The 21852-nt window shown below is 37.7% G+C and overlaps 1 protein-coding gene across 1 annotated transcript in view; it reads right to left on the reverse strand.

Annotated features, from left to right (window-relative positions):
* The window catches only part of LIX1 (limb and CNS expressed 1), a 46476-nt gene that overhangs the window by 12393 nt on the left and 12231 nt on the right, over positions 1-21852 (reverse strand). Inside the window, 2 exon segments of the mRNA XM_072860118.1 lie at positions 1412-1563; positions 12324-12487. Of these exon segments, the coding sequence (XP_072716219.1) occupies positions 1412-1563; positions 12324-12487 (316 nt within the window).

A 21852-nucleotide genomic window follows, 5' to 3' on the forward strand; every position in this document is an offset into this window, starting at 1 on the left:
GTAATGAAGGCATTTAATGAAGTGCTTCTATGGCCATATTGATGAAGTATGATGAAATAGTCCATAATTTTGTATTTGCATTTCCAGTAGGATCCGATAGCTGCATGAATTAGCCAGGTATAGCAAGGGGAAGAGTTTTGCTTAAGCTTGTTCCTTTTCCTCCTTTTTAGGGGAAAAACTAGGAAAGCAACGTGAGATAATTTGGGACAGATTCCTTTGGATAACCCCAGATGTTCAATGACAAAGTTAAACAGATTTCTACCCAATATGGTTCCACCGAACTGCTAGTAAATGTATGGCTTTCGAATGCTGTAGTGTTAACACACTGCTGCTGAACTATTTATGCTGGCTTTTAAATATCCCTGAGGAAATCCAAGCAGAACTCTGCAAAGTACATAACCTTTTACCTCAAAAATTTCCATTAAAAATGATAAATTACTTGAATCAAAAATCCCTTTAAATTTCACACAAAAATAAATCATGCTATAGTTTTCCTAACTTTTATGGGGTTTTGTCCCTCCAAAAAGTACAAAAGTTGCAGTGCTGCAAAAAGAAACCATCCTTTCATCTGTAAGACTGATACAGACCGGACTGCCTTACACTCATTTGTTTCTACATCTTTTCCCAAATATACCTTATGAGTACAAGGCTTTTTCCTCAGAAAGTGAACACTACAGATCATGTCACAAAATACAAGGAAATAGTAATGTTTCTAAACTTTTCAAAATCTCTTTCATACTTATCAGAAATGCAAACATAAGAGGAATTCAATTAAGCTTTCCTGAATCCATTAGATATGTCTTTTAGAAAATTACTGCTTTCATTTTTAAGGATTTCTAACAGCCCAAGATGATATTTGTTACATAGTATTGTTCTGAGCTATAAATATTTTATCTAGGTATAAACTCCAGAGAAAACAAATCTAAGCAACTTGTAAGGGTTAACACAGCCTTGCAAAACTGATGTTTTAATACCACAGTATTAAGCATAATATTGGCTTGGACAATCTTTATTAGAACAACGGTGAAAAAACACTAAAACTATTAATTTTGTCAGCTGGATGAAAATTTACCAGTTTTGAAGAATAATAATTATTTAGATTTCTTCCATGAATACATTTCACATGTGCTATCTATTGGTCACTACTAGAGAAGAGAGAGTAGGCTATGTAGAGCTTTGATTTTGCCTACAAGACCTTACCTATTTTGCCTACAAAATCTTCCTAAGATTTTTTCCCCCTGCTATCTTCTAAACTGATATCATCCTACATAGTAGAGAAGCACACAAACTCTGAGTTCCCTGGATTAACACTGACAATATATTTGCAGAGGTTCTAATAATCCTTTTGGAGATGTTTATCAATAAACCACAGTCATGCATCAGTACTGATACTAAATTCCTTAAGTGTCATTTCGCATTTGTGCTGGTTGAGGAAAGAGCCTCCTGAACACTTTCGATGATGCATTCCTTTGTGATCCTGTGACAAAGCAATTCATTGAAGAGAGAGTTGATCAGAGCCACTTTTGCAGCATCTCGCCTTGCCTCTGCTCTGCTTACGCAGCTCTGAAAAAGCACATAATTAATTTTACAGGTCTCAGGTGAAGTCTGTATTTCCCATTGCATTTCTTAAGTGTATTTTTGCCTCTCAATACAAGAAAGGTAAAACACAGTTCAAAAAAAGTATTACTTGCATTATTTATTAACTGCTTTTCTCCTAAAATTTGACTTCTGAGAGCCAACACTTTAAGTGGGAAATAGCTTTACCACTTTTTCCACAAAATATTGGTTTAATTAAAGATAAATCTATTTTATAAAAAATCTGTAAATTTGGTGACCTTTTTAATTCAAAATTTAAATAGTATCTGCAAGTATTAATTTAACACACTTTCTAGCAAACACTTTCTAGCACACTTAATATATAAATAACTACTTAATATATAAATAATACTTCATATTACAAAGTTAATAATAATATATAAATAATACTTAATATACAAATAACACTTAATATATAAATGATACTAAATAACACACTTTCTAGCAAACCCCAAGTTTGGAGTGAATTAAGTTTCCAAAAAATGTTCCAGTGAAAATGCATCTGAAATGTTTGGGTTCTTTTTTTATTTTTTCTTCAGAAAACAGGTCTGATTTGACATCTGCAAAGCAGAATGACATCTCTGAATTTCTTGATAATTCTGTCCTTTGCGCTTCTTTTAAGCCAACTATACTATGTCAGGTATTTTGAGAAGGCTCTGACCAGTTTAAAGGGATAACTTGAAACAAAATTGTCACCTACCATTGTTCGCCCCACCTTTGCTGCATAGTTGGTTGAGCTGCCAGCAGCTAGCTGCTTTCCTTGCACATTTTACTGGTGGCTACTTGCCCATTTAGTCAAATCTTTAAAAATTGTAGTTCATGTTAGTTTTCTTTGTTTTTGTAATAGGGCATGAAAATTTCTTATCTCTTTCAACAAGCAAACGATACACTCATGCACAACATGAGCTCTGTGGGGTGACCTGAACAAAACGCATGCTGCTAATTTTATGGAGTCTAAGGCCAGAAAATGTCCCCACCTCATCTTGCCCAACATCCTGCTTTACATATGTAGTCAGGACACAACCATGTACCCCACATCAAGCCCAAGGATTTTAATTATATCAAAGCTTTTACAAGACTAAATTGCGTGTCACAGACAGTGAAAAGTAGAGACCAAAGCACTAGCAATGCCTGAATTGCAACTACAAGGAACGGATTATGTGAATGAAATCCATATGAACCTAGTAGATGAAGCGCACCCCAGGCTTAAAAAATGCCTAAAAAACATAAGATTTATGTTAATCTAACCAAAATGTGAAACTTCTAAAAATCTCAAATCTGACAAACAGTCTGGGCTTGAACAAGCAAGTAAGACACTCAAGAGAAACAGCAGTGTGCAGATTCTACTTCAGCTCTATCCTAGATGGCGAATCAGTATCAGTGATGGCCATTCTCTCATGATGCAATGAAAGCAGTCACTCTCAAACTCTGCTTTTTTCATTCTTCCAGCTGCTGTCTCCCCACCCCACAAAAAACCCCAGTAATTTATTGGGAATGGGGTGAGATAGATAAATATTATATTTTACAGTAATAACAGTAAATTCCTAGTCTTTCTAAACGACCAATTGACATTTGGTTTCAGTTGCCTTAATACAGAGATGAAGCAGTATGAATATATTAAGTCAATGTGTCATTGTATTCTTTTCATGTGTTATGAAAAGAGAGAAAGAACAGGGGCACTCAGAATCTGCCATGGTTTTCAACATCAAAGCTATCTTTGCAGAGACATGATGAATAAATTTTCACTAGACTTGGGGGAAAGCAGTTTTTTAAAAATATCTGAATATGTTTTAGATGCCAAGAAACAGTAACTAAAATCTCTACAATGCCAGTGTTTAATTTCCTTCATGGCCAGGAAGTTTTGCCATACTTGAGGACTTTATCTTACTTCAACTGATAGATCAGTTTTGTAATTTGTAATGTTTAATATGATACACTGCATACCCTTTTGTGTTCAATTACATAAGACATTTTTTCTATTGTCTTTTTTTCTTCCTCCAGGCCTTAAGGAATTCAGTATCTGACACAATTACTTTAATTCTACTGGATTGTTTCTAATCACTTCAATAGGAAGTGTGAGTACACTGCATCGTGTTACTACTGGGAGACTTCTAACTATGATGACGGGTTTCGGTCAAGCAGACCATTGATTGTTTTAAATTCAGTGAAAAGGGATGCATAGTTCTCTGAAACAAGTCACAGTAATGTTTTAAATGTTTGTCTTTTCAAGGGATAGAATTTTTTTTTTTTTAATTTGAAAGAAGACCACTTTACCCTCCCTTTTAAAATACCCTTTTTAACAAGTTTGTTCACCAAAAAAAAGTTATTTCTAAAAGAAAAGTGATTTTTTTTTTTTTTTTTTTTTTTAAATTTCAATGTTTCCTATAATGCTCTCTCGGAAAATGGCATCTCCCTGAATGTGTAAACTATCTAACCATTTTACATCCATTTCAAACTGCTCAGTTCAAATGTTTTCTCACTGTGTGTTTTTCTTTCATTATGTTTAAACATTCTTTTGCAGGTTGCATGTGATTCTGTTTTATTAGATTTTGAGAACAAAACTCAGGCTTATGTGCTTTCAATAATAATGTTATAATATAAACCAACCCAAATAATTTAGCTTTAAACTGTCTTAGTGAAGATGAAATCTGGTAGAAAAATGACAGATAAAAAAACCTATTAATTTTTAAGTAAGACAAGCAAAGCAGCGGATCAAAGAGATTTATAAGCATATGGTAACTCTTGAGAGATTAAGGGATTTACAAATCTGGAAGAAGTAAAAACACCTTAATATTTACTAAATGTAACAGGAGATATAAAAACTTAAACAGAAATGGAGATTATAATTTAAAGTGGTGACATATGACTTTGTGATTTTTTTTTCACTTTAATTTAAATTTTTTTCTCAGTCTTGAAAGGATGAAACTGATTAAAGCTCGTTTGAGCTGGTGAATAAAAGGGTAAAAATTTATTGTAGTTTTGCGGAGGGCAAAGGTTTTAGAATAGGCTCTTGGGCTCAGGTTTACAAAGAAGTCGGGAATTATTCAAAGCTGAAGCCACGGTGAAGACTGCAGAATAAGTGTCATAATAGCTAGTCATACCAATGGGCTAGGCCTTCAGGCTGGCTGACAGCCTTCAAAAAGAGTTGGGGGGGTTTCTGCTTTGTTGTTGTGCTGTAACACATACTGAAACACCAGTAGTCATCTCTACTCTTAACATGTTGGTGTTTAGAAATTTCATTTTTTCTAGTTGAAAAGGGGAAGGAAGCCTTAGCCTCTGTCTCCACAGGGAAGAGGTGATGTTGACCAGGCCAATGTGGACAGGTGGCAGTGAGCAAGACTCAGAGAACCAGGTTTGTCCCAGTCCTTCAGACAGGTAGGTAACAGGGAAAGCAGGCCCTAGCTTAAAGATAATCTTTCTTTGTACTCAAGTATCCAAAACTCACAGTGTTTCATAATAGATCATTATTTATCTGAAACAACAAGTTTACCTGTCATACTCTCTGGCATTGTAAACATTAATGCTATGGGCCAGACCCTCAGTGCAGTAAAATGAACTTGTACTGAGCAAGTTCTTTCTGTAACGTAAGCAGGTGGCATAGAGATTAGTTCTGGCTTTGCCTGATCCTGTGGCAGCTTTATAGGACTGGCTGCTACTGTGTTACTGCAGTAATGTGATAAAACCAGCCTGTTGCTTTAAGTCACAGCAAGACCTGAAATCATTCAGAAGCATCAATGTTAAAGCAAGGTTGTTCTAGTTGCCTCCTCCGCTTCTGTTTGGTGCCTGCAAGGAGATCAAAACCAAAGCATCACTCCTGTAATCGGAGAAAAGAGGAAGAGGCTTGTTAAGTGAGTTTAAAAGTCAATTTCAGTTATTCTAAGGCTGGCATTGGAAATATAGTGTGTAGAACAGAAAACAGACCAAAACATTGCATAACAGCACAGAAGACTTCCACTGCTCTCGCTAAAGCTTTCTACATCTGCTTTGAGAGTCTTTCTGGTGAATCCCTAAGTTTCTAGAGGATGGCTGGCCAACTATGTCACCTTGGATGAGAAATCAGCAAAAGGACCCCCCATATTCTAAATGCAGTGGCAGTGGCATGAAGGAAGGCTCTGCTGCTCCCGCTGCTCACTTACATAAGTCTGACATGCAGGACATTAATTGCTGCAGCTCCCCAATTTTACTTTAGTTCTCAAGGGCCACTAGTTGTGGCAGCTGAGTGACCACAGGTATTTCATGGCATTGTTTATAGCAACAGTGAAGGAAGGTTTCAGAGGTTTCTTTGCCTGACCAACAATATGAGTCAGCCGCTTTAAGAAAACTGATGTTTTCCTTGCTCATTTGCTGCACTGGGGTTTTAGAGTTTAGACTCCAGCCTTGCCTTGATTTGTCCTTTGGGTAATTCCTTTGGACAACAAGTTATAACAAACATCAAATGTATATTATTGCACAGTGAGTGTACTGAAAATCTGCGAGTGTACTGACAATCTTTACAAACACCAGGATGCTCAGGGGAAAAGAAGCAGTGGCTTTCTGTGGATAGTAAAGTTCATAAGTTTAATAGGTAGTTTCTGGATATTGGTGTGAGAAGTGAAATGAGTTTTGAGAGCTAGAAGTTAGCATTTCCATTCTGATCAAATTTGGTGCTGCAGTTAAAAAAATGGGGGTTTGTGCCTTTAAAAAGGTACTTCAGCTGACCTTCATGACACACTAAATAGCTTTCCCATCCCAGTTTGGCAACAATCAGTTCAAGTCTATGCTCTCTATGGCATTGTGAAGAAACTTGTAAAAGAGGCTAAATTTGCAAGATGACCTACAAAGCTAGTGAATTCAGGAGTTTCTGTATCCCTGACACACAAACATGGACAGCCTTAGTTGACTTCAGGTGCTGGGTTAAAACATAAAAAACAAAGTCTACAAGACTAAAAGGATTAAGGCTTAGGGACAGCTGTAAATAAAAAAATCAGCACTTTTCATCACCACTGGCATGAGTGTTTAACCAAGCACATTCCTTGCCTAATACAGAGAGTCTGCTGCAACGACGTATTGCTGAGTAAACAACCAGTTGCCTTCTACATCTGTTATATTTCTGAGACTTTTAAGTTTGCTGCAACAATGTATTGCTGACTAAGCAACCAATTGCCTTGTGGTACATTTCTGGGAGTTTTTTCCAGTGTTGATGAGTAACATGGAATAAAATTGTATTAACTTAGGGTAATACAAAGGCAAGCTTAGCAGAGCACATTTTGCAGAAATCATAAGTTAAAAAGAAGAAAGTGTCTCCGGTTCTGCTATGTGCATATTTTGAAGCTACAGAGTTTCTTCTTACTCTACCTGCAAATCTAAATAGTGAAGTAAAAGAAATAATTCTGACAGCTATTCCTTCACGTTTCTCTCTCAGTGTTTTTGGCAGCTAGGTTATATTCAAAGCTAGAATGCTGAAGAAGGCACAGCATTAAATGCGGTATTTTAGCACCCCACATGTATGTGACGAGGAAGATAATCCATTCTAGGCAGAACAAGAGAAAAATTAAATTGAGAGAAGTCCATCAACTAAGTTGCAACTCTGAAGCACTCAGGCCTCTAAATGCCATGGACAACATTTATTTGATTTACAAGATTTTCAGAGGAGCTTAATTTGCCCCTGCTGACTGAAGGCAATACTGATAACAAACACTATATTATTTATGCCATCTATCTGCAGTCTTATACACACACATGATAAAATCTGGGAACACCCACCAAATTATTCAAACCTGTAAGACCATGGAAAGATTGAAGTGAGAAGGAGACAGTGTTTGTTGATTTTAAACAGCTAATTTCTGGCCATTTGATATGAAAATGCTCAAGAAGAAATTAACCAAGTCCTTAAGTCAGTGACATCACACAGGCTGCAGGACTAAGATTATTTATTGCATTCCTTTCACTGTGTTCAGTTGTGAAGGGTTTCTTCACACCACAAGGAATTGAGGAATGAGGAGTTTATGCTGAAAGCATAAACTTTATATTTTACCAATGAGCATTCTAGTTACATGCACTTTGATGCTTGTGTATTTGTAGTTTTGATAGTATTAATATTGTTGTGAGGATAATACTCTATGTATGTAACGGAGGGAATATTTGCTGGGTAGTGACCTTCTATTTAATCAATCAAACTTTCATTAGACTGGGAAAAATGGTTGCACGAACCTGCATGTGTTCAAATCCTACAGATTCAAAGTGCTAATGCACTCAAAATCTGGTCCATTTTTTTGTTCCCAGCTGTACTGTGTAGACTAATAAAAGATATTACCTGTACTTATAAAGCATACTTTGATTAATAGTAGCAGGGAAATGCGAGCAAGTACATAAGCAAATAATAATTTGATATACTAATCATCAGCTCAGGAAATTTTCAGTGTTTCTATCCTTATTGAGGTACAAACCCATTGTTCTAAAGGATTCATTGATGTAGATCATCTCTCTTACAAAGATGAAAACTAGGCTTGGCTTGCAAATGCTTTATGTTGTATTTAAGAAGTCAAAGTATTTGGCATATTCCTCTTTGGTATCAAAAGCAAAAACACCTGCTAAAAACATGAGCAGCTTGATGCCCTAGTTCAGCAAGAGGGGAGCCAGAAGCTGATCAGATGAGTCTTATGTTGGTGCCTCTGACATAAATGAAAATTATTGCACATTTTTTAGTTAGTTGTGATATGTGATTCTTGTGTTAAGAGTCCAGAACAAAAATGGAAGAGAAGATCTTTGAAAAACATAGGCAAATTAACAGATTTTTTGACTGTGAAATACCATGAGGTATATCATGTAATACATACCTACATGCCTCTAGGCAGAATAAGGATTCCAAATAAGGATGCAGAAAATTTTCATTACAAGGATTATTTAAAACAAGACTTGAGTAGGGACATTTGTAGTTTGTCTGTACTGCATTGCTTACCATTATTTACACATGTCATAAATATAATAACTACAGTAGGTTTTAAGCAATCTGGACACTGAGAGCCTTGATATCTATAAATTAAGATATTGGCAATTAATTACTAAATTGTTTTAATGCTATACGGTGCATGTCTTTGATGAGCCATTTTCAATTCGACCCATTTGCATGCTCTTAATGTTTTTTCCTGAAAGCAGGAACAGAACCAATCTGTTAATCTCCATCTGCAGCAGCTTGGCACAGAGAGCAGGCTGCCAAGCTGTCTTTCTTCTGCTTCTGCATCAGTGAGGTGATCCTGAACTATATTCCTGACCAGCTGCAGCAATGTAGTTATAGGAGAGAAATATACAATCCAGCACTTTATAATGCACAGGGAAGATGTTCAATTATTTGAAAAGCATTATTCAAAACCAAGAAAACACAAGAGATCATGGGTGGGTGAAGTGTTGGCAAATTATGAAACATCATGTAAAACTGATAGCATGCAAGGCAGCATAAGAATTTAGCAAAGAAAAAAAGGTTCAAAAAATTTGCTATTTTTCTTTCTTGCATCATATTTTCAAAGCCCACAATGTCAAAACTGTCTTGCTTTGGCATCATCACAACTTTTTGAAACATTTCAGATCCAGGAAATTCTAGGATGTTTTAAGCAATTCTGTAAACTGTATTCTCAACAGTTTCATAATGAGGACTGACACATTATGTAAAGTAGACACAGAATATTCAGAAGATTCTGTGAAGAGCCCCCCCCCAGAAGCTCTGCAAAATAATCTCATTATTTACAATTTTTAGACTACCAAGCACTACTAGTTTAGCTTCTTCCAAAGTAGTTTACTCCCATTTTAGTTTGAAATTAGGTTCTATACGGATTGCTGAAAAGTTATTTTTGATCCTGAGCTGCACAGCATAAGAAATATGAAGCACTGAAGTCACTGGAAAGCAATGTGCTTTCTTAAACAACTTCAGTCAACTTTGTAGCCTTTTAGAAGCTTTAGAAGGCTACCCAAACAAACTACCACTGGGTAACTCTCCCAAACTCCTAATTAGGCAAACACTCCTGCAGAAATACAGGAAAACAAAAAATCTGACTGCCTTCTGTCTTCTGTCATGAGAAAAAGAAGCCTAATCTGTACACAGTGCAAACCCAGAGAATTCAAGGTCATTTTTAGTGTTTTGGTTTTTTTGGGGGGTGGGAGGTGGGAGTTTTGCTTATTTATACCAAGCTAGCATCTTGCCTTGAAAATTTAGAGCTGAGAAAAGAAAGATCCTATACAGTAGAACACTTTTGTTACCCTGTGCAGCTGAAGTTGAGTAAAATTTCCCAGCTCCAGCCCAAGCCATTGTAAACCATTATGGCTTGCTCAATTCCTATCCTAGTTGAGGCTGTAACTCTCCTATTGTGAACTGAAAGATCCTATGGCATATGGCTTGTTTCCTTTATGCACTGAGAAAACATTCCAGAAAGCACATAATGCAAAATTCACAGTCTCCAAACTGTTATCTGGGTCTGTTTAACAGAAGGGTTGAACTATAGTAATTGGAAAGGCCCATGGATGTTTACCAAATTGGTTAAAATACTTGGAATAACAGCAATTGCCTCAGGTGCTAGATCTTAATGGATTACATATAAACATTAGATTACAATGAATGAGTAGTTGCTGAAACTTAGGTGCATGTATGAGAAGAATACTGTTGCATTGGCCCTTGTGGAGATGATGGATTGATGCTGGTCTTCAGCTGAAGATTAGGCATCTGTGGACATGTTGGTCATAGAGTAACAGCTTTGTCTTTGTAGATGAAAAAATTAGTTTTTACTTACCTCCTCCCCACCTTTTTTTAAAAAAGGGAATAAGGTGGCTAGATTTAGAAATATACTCTGGATGAGTTCACCTGCAAACTCCCCTCTTTGTCACAAAACAATGGCAAGTAATGAGCTTTATTATATTATTTAATATCTGCTATGTATACTCTGAATTTTCTGATTCGTTGCAACACGTTCTTCTTCACCATGCAAACTACTAGAGGTCAATTAGACTCAACATTCATCTTTTTCCTCCTACTATTGTAATGGGATAGGCATGTTCTAGTGATGTAAATCATGTGCATGCACTTGTTAGACTTGGATAGAAAATGACTATATAACAGTATTACCCTGCTTAATTGCTGAAATACTGAAATAATGCCACTCTGCACAAAACAAATAGGTAAATAAAAAAGAAAATGCTTAAAGGTACATATATTCCTGTAACTTGGCTATGACAAGCTTGGAACATGATAAAAATGCTGTATTCCAGCTAACTTACCACTGAGTTGAAGAAGAGTTTCAATTGAAGGCCAGCCCTAAATTTCAAACATAACCTATAACAAATTAATTCATACCTCATTACCTGGACCCAGGTGCTATAAGGTACTGTGTAGTGTGAATAACTCTAAGCAGTTGAAATGAGAGAGGGATTAGAAAAAAATATAAACACCATGATTTTATATTTAATATTTTACTATTTATTGGCTAATAATAAAATACTAGAAATTCTAAGGAGAATGTAAAAATTTATAGTAAGTTACACTGCATGTGGAACAGGAATGTAGCCTATTTTCCCCATCAAAGTCTTCACCACTTTCTAACACAATGTATGGGTCTGCCATAACTTTCTACCTCTAAAAGTAATACAAACACAGAAGTAACTGTTTCTCAGAATTGCTGAGTAACAGGCTCTGGAAACTGTGTTCCTAAATGTGTTTCTTTTATTCATTTGCTTATGGTCTGTATTTTTGACAGAATGACAACTATATCTTGCTCTGTTTTGACATGGAGAAACTATCTCTGGACCAAAAAAGCAAGTAGTTCAGCAACAGGATTTGTTGATTTATCAATGAATACAAATGAACTTTGAAATGAAATTGCTAGCTGGGATATTTCTGGTTTAATTAAATACTGTGTTTAATTAAATGCTGTATTCTTCTCTCTCTGTAATTGTACTGAAGCCAACAGTTATTTCACAAAAGGCTATGCAGTCAGCAGCTAGTGAAAAAAGGAAGTTATGAAGGAGTCTACTAAAATTACCACTGATGTTCTGGAAATAATTCTGATTCTGTCTTAAAAGTTTTGTTGTTGAGGATATCAAGCTCATTCTTCAAATGTTCTGTTTCACAGTGTCAATGCTTATGAAGTTCAAGCTTGAGCTAGCTTCCTTTAAATGAAGGTAGAGTGTTTAACCAGGCAATTTTCCTCCTCCTGGAGACTGGAGGCATCAAATTCAGTTTCAGTGTTTTGTATCACTGAAAGTGAAATCTGAACAGACTGTGATTTGTTTTGTTCCCTGTCCTTTATATGTCAGCCCAGCATTAGCATGGGGTAGGTGGTACATATTATTAGGTATACTGTTATGGTGAGAAATATCTTCACACTGAAAAAAAACAAAACAAAACTATTTCTCCTTCAGAAGAGGTTTTTTTTATTTCCTGAAGGAAAGAAACCACACACAGTGTCATAGGTTCAACTGACAGAAGTGCTTAAGTTAATCATAATCTCTTTTGTTGTAGATATGACTGAAAACCAGAGACTAGACTGGTAAAATCATTCTGTGCTCAATTAATTCCTAAAACTGCCTGTTATTTTTTTCAAGTAGTTTGTCTCTCTCAAATTGCTGGGTCTGCAGAGAGTACAAGGCTAAAGAAGTCAGGTGTGAAACTGCATTGTTACAGAAATGGATGTGGCCATGTATCTTTTAGGACAAAATCCTCCTCAGAAGAAAATTTCCCCTTGCAAAGATTGGAAGATGCCACTTACCTGAAAGTTACCAAAGCAACATCCTCCTGACAAGGTAATGTAACTCACAAACAGCGGATGCAGGGAGCTCAGTGATTCATACAGAACAATGCCTTCACTTGGAAATATGGCTTTCTGCTTCTGGTTGCTTTTCCAGAACACCTGCGATATTGCTATGACATTCACTGTCCGACATAAAAATGCTGACTGTATGTTACCATGTAAGTCCTTGATCTTGACTTGGTGTTTTCTCTGTTAGACAAGAAACGCAGACATATGAGCTTGACACCTTATATATATTTACCAGTATTAAAAATTGTATGATTGTCCCTGGTGTGAATATGGGATCACATTGCAGAGACATAGGCTGAGGAATTTCAGGGATTACAGATGGCTGTTGAACATTCCTTCTGGGTCAGCAGTGTTATTCCTTTAAGTCAGTATGTTGGAACAGCAGAAATGGAGCAGCTCACTTTCAAACAAGAGAAAACGTTGTATTCTAATTTCTCTTTACCTGTTCTCAAAAAAATCATGGTTACCCAGAGAAAGCAGCTTTTAATGCAAAACTTTATGAAGTGGCCATGCTAAAGGTTTTGTATATCATGATGGTAATAGTTACAGGCTATTGTGAAAATGGAAATACGTAAATCAGGAATTCAGCTGACAACGTGACATGTGGTGCTCCAAAGTTTTAAATTCTGTGGTGGACTTTTCTCACAGGTTTTTGCTTTGGACTCGAAAGGGATTTTGTGCCTAGTTTATCTAGACACCTTTCACAAAGCCAGCTGTGTTGTAGCTCAGATATAAATTCCCTTTCTAGGAGATGACTACAGAAGGAAGAGCACCATATAGATGTTATTTTTAGCTTTGTCAAAGCTCCTGCCAGTATTTGCTTTAGACCTTGCCAGAAAAGCCAGTCTACCCAAAAGAACAGCTGTGTAGGATATTTACCATAAAAATACATGCTGCTGTCAGTAGTAATCCCTTACTTAAATATTAAAAGTTTAAATTAGAAGGTAAGAAATAAAGTTCTTATTCTGGACCTTCCAGTGGTGTACGGATTAGTCCTAGTCAATAGCATAAACCCTTCTGAGTACTGATACCAGTTTACTATCATAATGCTGTAAGGCATTAACTGTCTGTACAGGAATCAGTGGGATTCAGAGGATAAATGAGGGTGGAGATAACTTCCCACCTTAGCTTTCCCCTTTCTTCATTCAGTCTGAGCTTGTTAGTGGGGGGAGAAAGGAAAAGGGATCTATTCTGAGATAGTGTTACTCTGGTAGCTTACATGCAGTCCATGGATGGGACATTGCTCTATTTCCTGTTCTTTACTCCACTAGTCTCATGTGCAACAGTTTTTCTTGCACATTTAGTCAGGATGAGGGCAGGGGCAGAGAGTGTGACCATCACCAGCCTCCTTCTCCTTTGTGTGCTGAAACCATGAGGACATGCAAGCAGCATGGTCTGAGCTCTTGGGAACTGAGGGAGAGCAGTTGGATTACACTGCTCTCTACCACTGGAATGGTAATTATAGATGCAGCAGTAGTGTTGGTGCCTAGTAATTCTGGCATTTGTAGTGTTTAAAGATGCAGAACTGTCATGCCATATGAATATTGTTTCAGCATAAAGCAAGCAGTTATCTGATTAAAAGTATTTGTAACAAGAAACACCTTGGGATAACCATCTGTCACAGTGCAGCTCAACTTTATGAAAAACTGAAATACAGAGAAACCAAAGAAATGGTATTCTGCTTTGCTAAATTAATCCCATCTTGACAATAAGATGTCTTTAGATCTTATTGTGGAGGGTTCTGTTCTAACTACTGCTGATCTCTGAAATTCAGTACTTGGTAATCCAGAAAGATTAAGTAGTTTTCTGGAATTGTTGACTCTCTCTGTTTTTATACTCAAGATGGACAGTTATGAACTATAAGTAACATGAGGGGAGAAAAATTGGAATTTTACCCAGGTAAACTGCCAGCAGAACAGGCCCCAAAAGGTAATCCACCTTGATCAAGAATGCTTCAGAAACTAGACTGTCTCTGCTGTGTCTCAGTGATGTAAATGTCTGGGCATCTTTTATGAGACCTTGTGTTTCACAGACTATTCACATATGTATTGAGTAACAATCTAGTTCAAAACCCATTAAGTGAAAGCTGATTTAGACATAAATTCCATGAACATCAAATTTCCAAGCTTTAAACTTGACAATTCAACAGAAGCTGCCACTTCAGTAAAGAAACAGTATTGATGATATTTCATCCTGTATTGGTATTGAAATAGATCACAATAAAAATTACCAACATCAAGAACACCACAGGTTGGATGCTGCCATAAACCACTTTGGCCTTTCTAACAATTGCTGCCCAAGAGTGTAATAATTAAAAAGAATAATCCAATATCTGCAGGAATACCAAATATGGTAGTATAGGTAACCTACAGTACTTTTGCTGGCCTCATCATCACATTAATCTGTATATTACAACTTTTGTTAAAAAAAAAATAAAAATTCAGCTGTATCATCATGAGATTGAATATTCTACAGCTGATAAATATATCTGTGCCAGAGGTTTGTGCTCTGCTTCACCTGTCAAGTCTTTAACAATGTGTAGGCTGCAATTGGCAAAGCAGCACAGGGAAGTCCCAAGAATTTTTGACCAATTTTTGCCCTAACCAGCTCCCAGAATTTTAATGTCCAATGCCTCTAGCCATCCTTGATGGAGCAGGGAACTACCCGCAAACATCATGCTTTTGCTTATTAAAAGAAAATTATAGTAGTTCATACAAGAAACACCAGATATTTAAACTGCTTAATACCAACAATAGCAACAGGTAGCCCTCTAAATCGGGGTGGGGGGAGGGGGTGTGTGTGCATGATCTTTTTTTCCCTTTTATTGCCAGTTTTATAGCAATTAAAAGAGTTCAGAATGTAAAATTTCTGGTTTTATTTCCATTCTTCTTCATGAGTCCTTTTGAAGGTAATTTAGCATTTGGACAGCCTGCTTTTCTCACTTGAGTGAAAGTTTCCACTCAAGTTCCAGTTTTGTGCAAACTAATAGTCACAAGACCTTTTAAGTGCACTAGAGAAGTACCTCTTTTTACTGCCATCCACCAACAAAAATGAGGTAGTGTCCTGACTTTTGCTGAAATCCTGAAACATACTTTTGGTTGTCACAACCTCTACAGATAAAGAAACATTTTACCAGGGGACTAATAAGCAGTGAGTAGCTATTACAGGTTAAACTAATATGACTAACTTATACAGTAGCTGAGCAGCAATACTTCTGTTCTGATTAGAATTGTTGTCTGTCAAATTAAGTTCATATACATAGCAAGCTATGCAGTAAGCCAACACTGCAGCTGGATACCTCTGTAATTAAGTGCTTGGTTTTGTACGGAAGTGGATAAGGAGCAGTCATAGAACTTAGCTTAGCTGTGGGCATGGCAGTATCTGTCTGGGAAATACTTGGTAATGTGTATGTGGTGGTAACATCTCAAATTACCACTGCAGTTTTTGTTGTGATTTTTCAACCCCAGCCAAAGTTAGCACTGATGTACACAAAGCTGTACCGGGTCAACTGTAGGATGTGGCCCAAATATCAGTTTTAGTTATGTGAAACAATTTTTTGTGAGACCGCTTTATGATTTGAACCAGTAAGTTTATTGTCACAAGGTTAAAACAGCATAGCAATTTCAAATAGATAACTAAACCAATTTCAGCTAAACTAGCAGAAATTCTGTGTATATATATGCCTAAATGTTTCGTCCTAAATTATTCATACATTAAACATGTTACGAGATTCTAGAAGTTGTCTACTAATTTTTTTTTTTATTTCATAACACTGTTCCTGATAACCATTACTTTGATATTTTAATTATATATCATGCAGATTTGCAGTAATTTAAGAAGGCATGAAAAATGTATATGTGTGTTCAGGTGTACAATTAATTGTGCTATGGTACTGTTCTGAAACAGTACCATGATTACTAATGTTTTATTAAGATCTCCCAATATTCATTTCTCCTCTAAGAATGTGCATTCTTTGGTTTCATTTTTAAACACTCCAGGAAGAATGTTGTTTGTATCATATGTTTGTATCATATGCTGTGTATCAGTATTTTGTATCCAACTGGTCTAACAATGCAATGTATTAACCATGAGAATTTTCAGGAATAGTAGCAGTACCTATATGAAACAGCAAGATTTGCTTTTACTTGAGAGGTTTAGTGAAACAGAACACTACAATATGTATCTCATTTTGAAAAGCCATTCTCATTCTTGTAATTGTTTTTTGTATTTTGAATGATGCCTATGAAATGGCTGTGTTTTTAAAATAATGATTATAGTATTCATATGCATTGAGAACCACTTTTTTCAGTATTAAATTATCTGTGTTTTATAAATTCTTACTTTGTATGCTGTGGATCGCTGAATTGGTTAACTGTATTGATTTTATTGAAATCAATGCCAAGTTTCCTGTTCAAGCAGAGACTATTTTATCCATAAATCTATGTGTGCTCCCTCCCTGCCTACTAAGATCCTTCTCAATTGGAGGTTTATAGTAGTAGAAGTATTACTTCAAAGGCAAGAATTTCATATATCCTTCTTCTTTAGTTCTCTCCCATCTGTGAATATTAAGGGTTTCACAATAGTCTATTTGATTTTGACTGTAATGTCTAGTTATGAGGTGAGAAGATTATCTTTTTCTGTGCGTTCCCCTACCATGCTTTTTAATCAGCTGAAAAAATGTCTTGTCCAGGAGTTAAGTGTTGCACCTGGTGAAGCTGTCCTAGGGTATCCTGTTTGAAGTTCTCCTAGTCTGCAAGGATTGTTTTTTTTTTTTCCTGGAGCATGCTGCTTCAAAGCTCAGAGTTCTGCAGAGCAGAAGTACATGGGTTGTTCTATTGCATTTACCCTAAATGAGCCCTGAGCTCTTTTCAGTATTCATAAATACTTTTTAATGTGCACTAGATTTGGAAGAGGATTAAATGATGAAACATATCTTATATCACGCCATTATTTTCCATTTGATTTCTCACCTTTGAGGAGGAAATGCCTTGCCTCCGCTCATGGAAGTCTGAGAGTCAAATTATCATTCTGAGCAGGAAACAGAACTGTCTGATTTGAATTACATCAGTAAGTATGTACCACTTTAATGGTAGAAAAAAAAAGAAAAAAATTATTCCAAACTGCTATGAACTCTGGCTAGGCACTCACCTTAACCAAGGCAAACAAATAAGACCATGAACAGGAGAATGGCTAACTAAAAGGGAGGTGTTTTGGCTAAGAGTAGAAGGGCTATGCAGTGCAGTAGAATGGAGTCATATACTTGACAACATTTTGCTGCCTAGACAGTGGAATATAAAGAACACGCACAAGATAACCACCTACTTCATCATTTTAAAACTTAAACCAGCTCTTTCTAAAAACCCTTTTAACTGCCTTCATAGATTTAATTTAATAATGAATGTGAGAAGAATACAAGGTTTTTGAATGAAAGAAATATGTAATACAAAATTTATTAAAGAAGATTCTTTACTGAGAGTCTAGTGAAGTTGCCTTACATGTCTTAAATGAATCTGTGGCACATAATCAGTAAAACTATAACATTCAAACAAAGTTCATACATCCCAAGTGCACCCTTCTGCAGCTGTAGCCTATTATAGCTTGTAACTTAATGCATGCATCTTAGGGAAGCTGTTAAATTGGTTTCAGACTAACAAACAGGTATTACTTAAATCTGTAGAAAAAAGGTCAGCAACTGAGGTAGGAACCAGCAGTTTTTTAATGGAAGGTTTAATATCTTCTCTTTCAATTAATTTTGCATATTTTTAAATAAACAACTGGATAGCTTTAGAAAAAAAAAATTGTTGCAAGTGTAAGTAGGCAATATCACTTAATTTTTCCATGATCTTCTTATGTGTTTATAAGCTGTCATATATTAGGATGTTAGTAATGATTTCATTAGGATATACTGTTTCCCATGCTATAATTTCTATTCTCCATGCCTAATATATACTATTTGATGTCGTACAAATAAGAATGAGGCCCAAACCTCCACTAAAACAGGATGAAATGAGGCATTAAGAAAATACTATCACATAGCAAGTACTGGGGCACAAACAATATGCTGAGGGGCCTTCAGGGGCCTATTTCCTTCTCCCCAGTGGACTGAAATCACTTGGCAAAATGTTCACAAACCTACTAACTACAGTGGAATTCAGCTAGGAACCAAGTCAGGTTGGTTGAATTCAAGTCAGGGGATAAAAAAAACCTTTGTGGAAGTACTTAGCTTTTTCCAAGCTATATAATAACTTCTACTGGATACCAGAGCATTTTTTAATATTGAAGCAAGGGCATAATAAGATACTGTGGTTAAAAACTGTCATTCAACAAATTAAGGTGTGAAAAAAGGTAATATACTCCAACTGAGGTAATTAAACTTGGGAACACTTTACCAAAAGCAGGAAGTGATTCATGGTTGCTTCAACTTCTACAGTGATTTTACCTTACATTTGTGACTTACTTTTCTGATTAATTCTTTAGGCTCAGTAGGGAAAGGGAAAAGGATTTGCTCTTTCTCGTTCTTCTGCTCGTGTCTTTCACTGGCCTGCATTAGTCTCAAAAGTTGTGGCGGTGTGCTCCCCCCCGCCCCCAGCTCCCCAGCTCCCTGCACAAGCAGTAACCATCAGTGGGAGTCATCCTGATAGCTGCATCCAGTTATCCTGGACCTTGAGGACAAATGGCAACAAAGTAGCCATTGGCTGCTTTGACGCAAGGATCTAAACCTCTTGCTGATATGCAAATATGACCATAAGTCAATCATCTTACTCCTTAAATAGTGGACAGCCCAGGGCCCTTTGAGCTCTCCTGCACGGCAGCGGGCTGCACGCCAGGATCTCCCCTTGGGCAGGGACGCCTCTCAAGGTTACTCCTCGAGGTTGAGAGATTCCTTGCCGCAACAGATCCTCGGTAAGTGACTAACAGCATGCTAAACTTTGAAATCTTAGCTAAGTGATATAAAGGATTGACTGCGCACATATAATCCTTTAGATATAAACCGTTGACCAAGTCTGGGACTAGGACTGGATCTAGCCGCACCTAGACTCCTCTCTGAGAAGGAGTTTAGAAAGCAAGGGGATCCTTTCCGAACCTCATGACTCAACGGGAGGGTCTCCCTGACAGTTTTGTCTGACCCTGTCCTCTATGCAGTAAATAATCAAGTGTGCCTCACCATCGAATCTTGTTAAAACACTGTCGCATTGAACTTTGTTAACTCCCTATTTTGTATCAATAAACTATATTTTTACTTCTCTCTTACGAGTGAAGTGCACTCTCACTCCATCCGCGACAAATTGGCGTAGTCGGCAGGATGGCAAGTAGTATCACTGATTATTTACGGAGGCATGGAGTGAATCCGAGTCCCAAATTCTCAGCAGAATGGACTCGTGACAATTGGCATAATTGGGAAGCCATTGAAGAACACCTAAAAGTAACTAGAGGCCACACAAAAGATGGAAAAGGGAAAGGAATTATCTGCAAGATGCTAGGTGCCTGTTTAGAAGCTGCACATCAGGAAAGAGACAACAGAAATAAAAGGGAGCAGGACCTAGAGAAGGAAATAGAAGGTAGAAAGGCAACTGAGTTGTTACTATCTTTTAAAATTGAACAACTGCAGAAACAGTTACAGGAGGAAAAGGAAAAAGACAAAAGTTGGGAGAAAAGGTCGAGATGATGCTTATACAGGCTCCCCGCCCCCCCGACATTGTACAGATTAGGAAACTAATAGTATCCCCTGAAGATTGGGATGGAGACATCTGGGGTGATCCCGATGATAGCGAGCCAGAAGACGACGACCCTTTGTTCCCCACAAATCCTCCTGAGTACGAAGCCAGACCCATTGTTAAAACAGAAAGAACTGTGGGCCCTCGGGGTGCTCATCCGCGACATACTACGCGAACCATCCCCTGGGATCCGTTGCAATTGACAAATTTGCAAGAGAGATATAGCAGAAAACCAGGTGAAACTGAAACGGAATACTTGTGGCGAGTATGCCTCAGTGGCGGTGACCGAATAATGTTGAGTGAGGACGAAGCAAGCGGCTATTGGGGTCCGGGAGTTTTCTTAAATTTAGGGCCTGACCCGACAAATACACCTCATTCTATCACCAGCCGAGTAGCTTATTGGGCTGGAGGAATAGACAGCATGGAGCGAGGTGAACCCTCCATAATTCCCATTAAATCTTTAAGTGAGCTCTCTACAGCCATCACAAAAGCTGCCTGTATACAAGCCATGCACAAACGAGGGTCCCATGATGTCCCACTGTCTGCTACAGTAGATTTCGCAATGTTAAAACCACTGATTAGAGGAGCCCCGGCAATTCTTAAATCCCATTTAGTTGCAAAACGAGATGAGATCAAGAAAGACACAGAGCACAATGAGGGACTAGGTGATAACGCTCAAAATGCCTACAAGCAGCTCCCTACCTGGGCAGAATTGATGCACGGCATTGTTAACTACAGCCGTGAGATGGGCTGGGACGATGCACCAGCTGAAAAACAAAACCTGAAGCCCCAGGGAGGAGATCACAAAGTAAGACCCATAAAACAGGGAACAGAAACTAGATCGAAGGGAAACAAATTTAAAAACCCCCAAACAGAATCTCGAGAACAGAGGAATGAGTTGTGGAGGAATGCATTAGCTTTAGGCATTCCCAGAGCTGCGATTCAAGGTCAACCTACTGGCATTATTTTAAGTCTAATTGAAGCATTCCAGAAACGAGATAATGGTGAAAGGAAGGACCATATTTCAACTCCTCCTGCACCAGACCCCAGAAGGGGAGATAACCCCTTCCTCCCGCTTAGGGAGGAACTGCAGGACATGAAGTCAAAAAACGGGTAGTGTCCGGAAGGCAATTGGGCCTGCCTGTCCGGAAAGTGGAGGCTTATCAGTGGATAAATGATAACAGCCCATACATTCTAATTCCAGTTGGTCCTCAAAGACAATTGGTAAAGTTTTTAATAGATACGGGAGCACAAATTTCACTATTAACACAGCAAGATGCCGAGAAGCTGGGTGTACGACCCAGACGGCAAAGAGTTAAAATTACTGGCGTGAACGGAGTGAGTGTTCAGTGCCAAACTGCCAAGGTCAATTTATGGCTCCCGGGCGAGAAGCGCATGTCGAGTACCCGCTTTGCAATTAAAGATCACCATGAAAATATTTTAGGTTTCGATGTTTTAAACGGACGAACCTGGCGCCTGCCGAACGGCAGCGCGTGGTCCTTCGGCTCGAACATCGATCCCAACCCCAGCAGAAGCCGGGAGGCTGCAGTGCGGGCACTGCGCGCAGCCCCTGCGCTCCCAGAGTCAAAAATCACTAACGTACCGCAATATCCCATTTCTGCTGCGGCACGAAATGGAATTTCTGAAGTCATAGCTGATTTGGAGAAACGACAAATTATCTCCAGAACGCACTCCCCATATAACTCACCTGTCTGGCCCGTCCGGAAACCAGACGGGAGGTGGCGTTTAACTGTCGATTATCG

Source organism: Ciconia boyciana, chromosome 4 (genome assembly GCF_034638445.1).
Source record: "Ciconia boyciana chromosome 4, ASM3463844v1, whole genome shotgun sequence".
Classification (NCBI taxonomy): Eukaryota; Metazoa; Chordata; class Aves; order Ciconiiformes; family Ciconiidae; genus Ciconia; species Ciconia boyciana.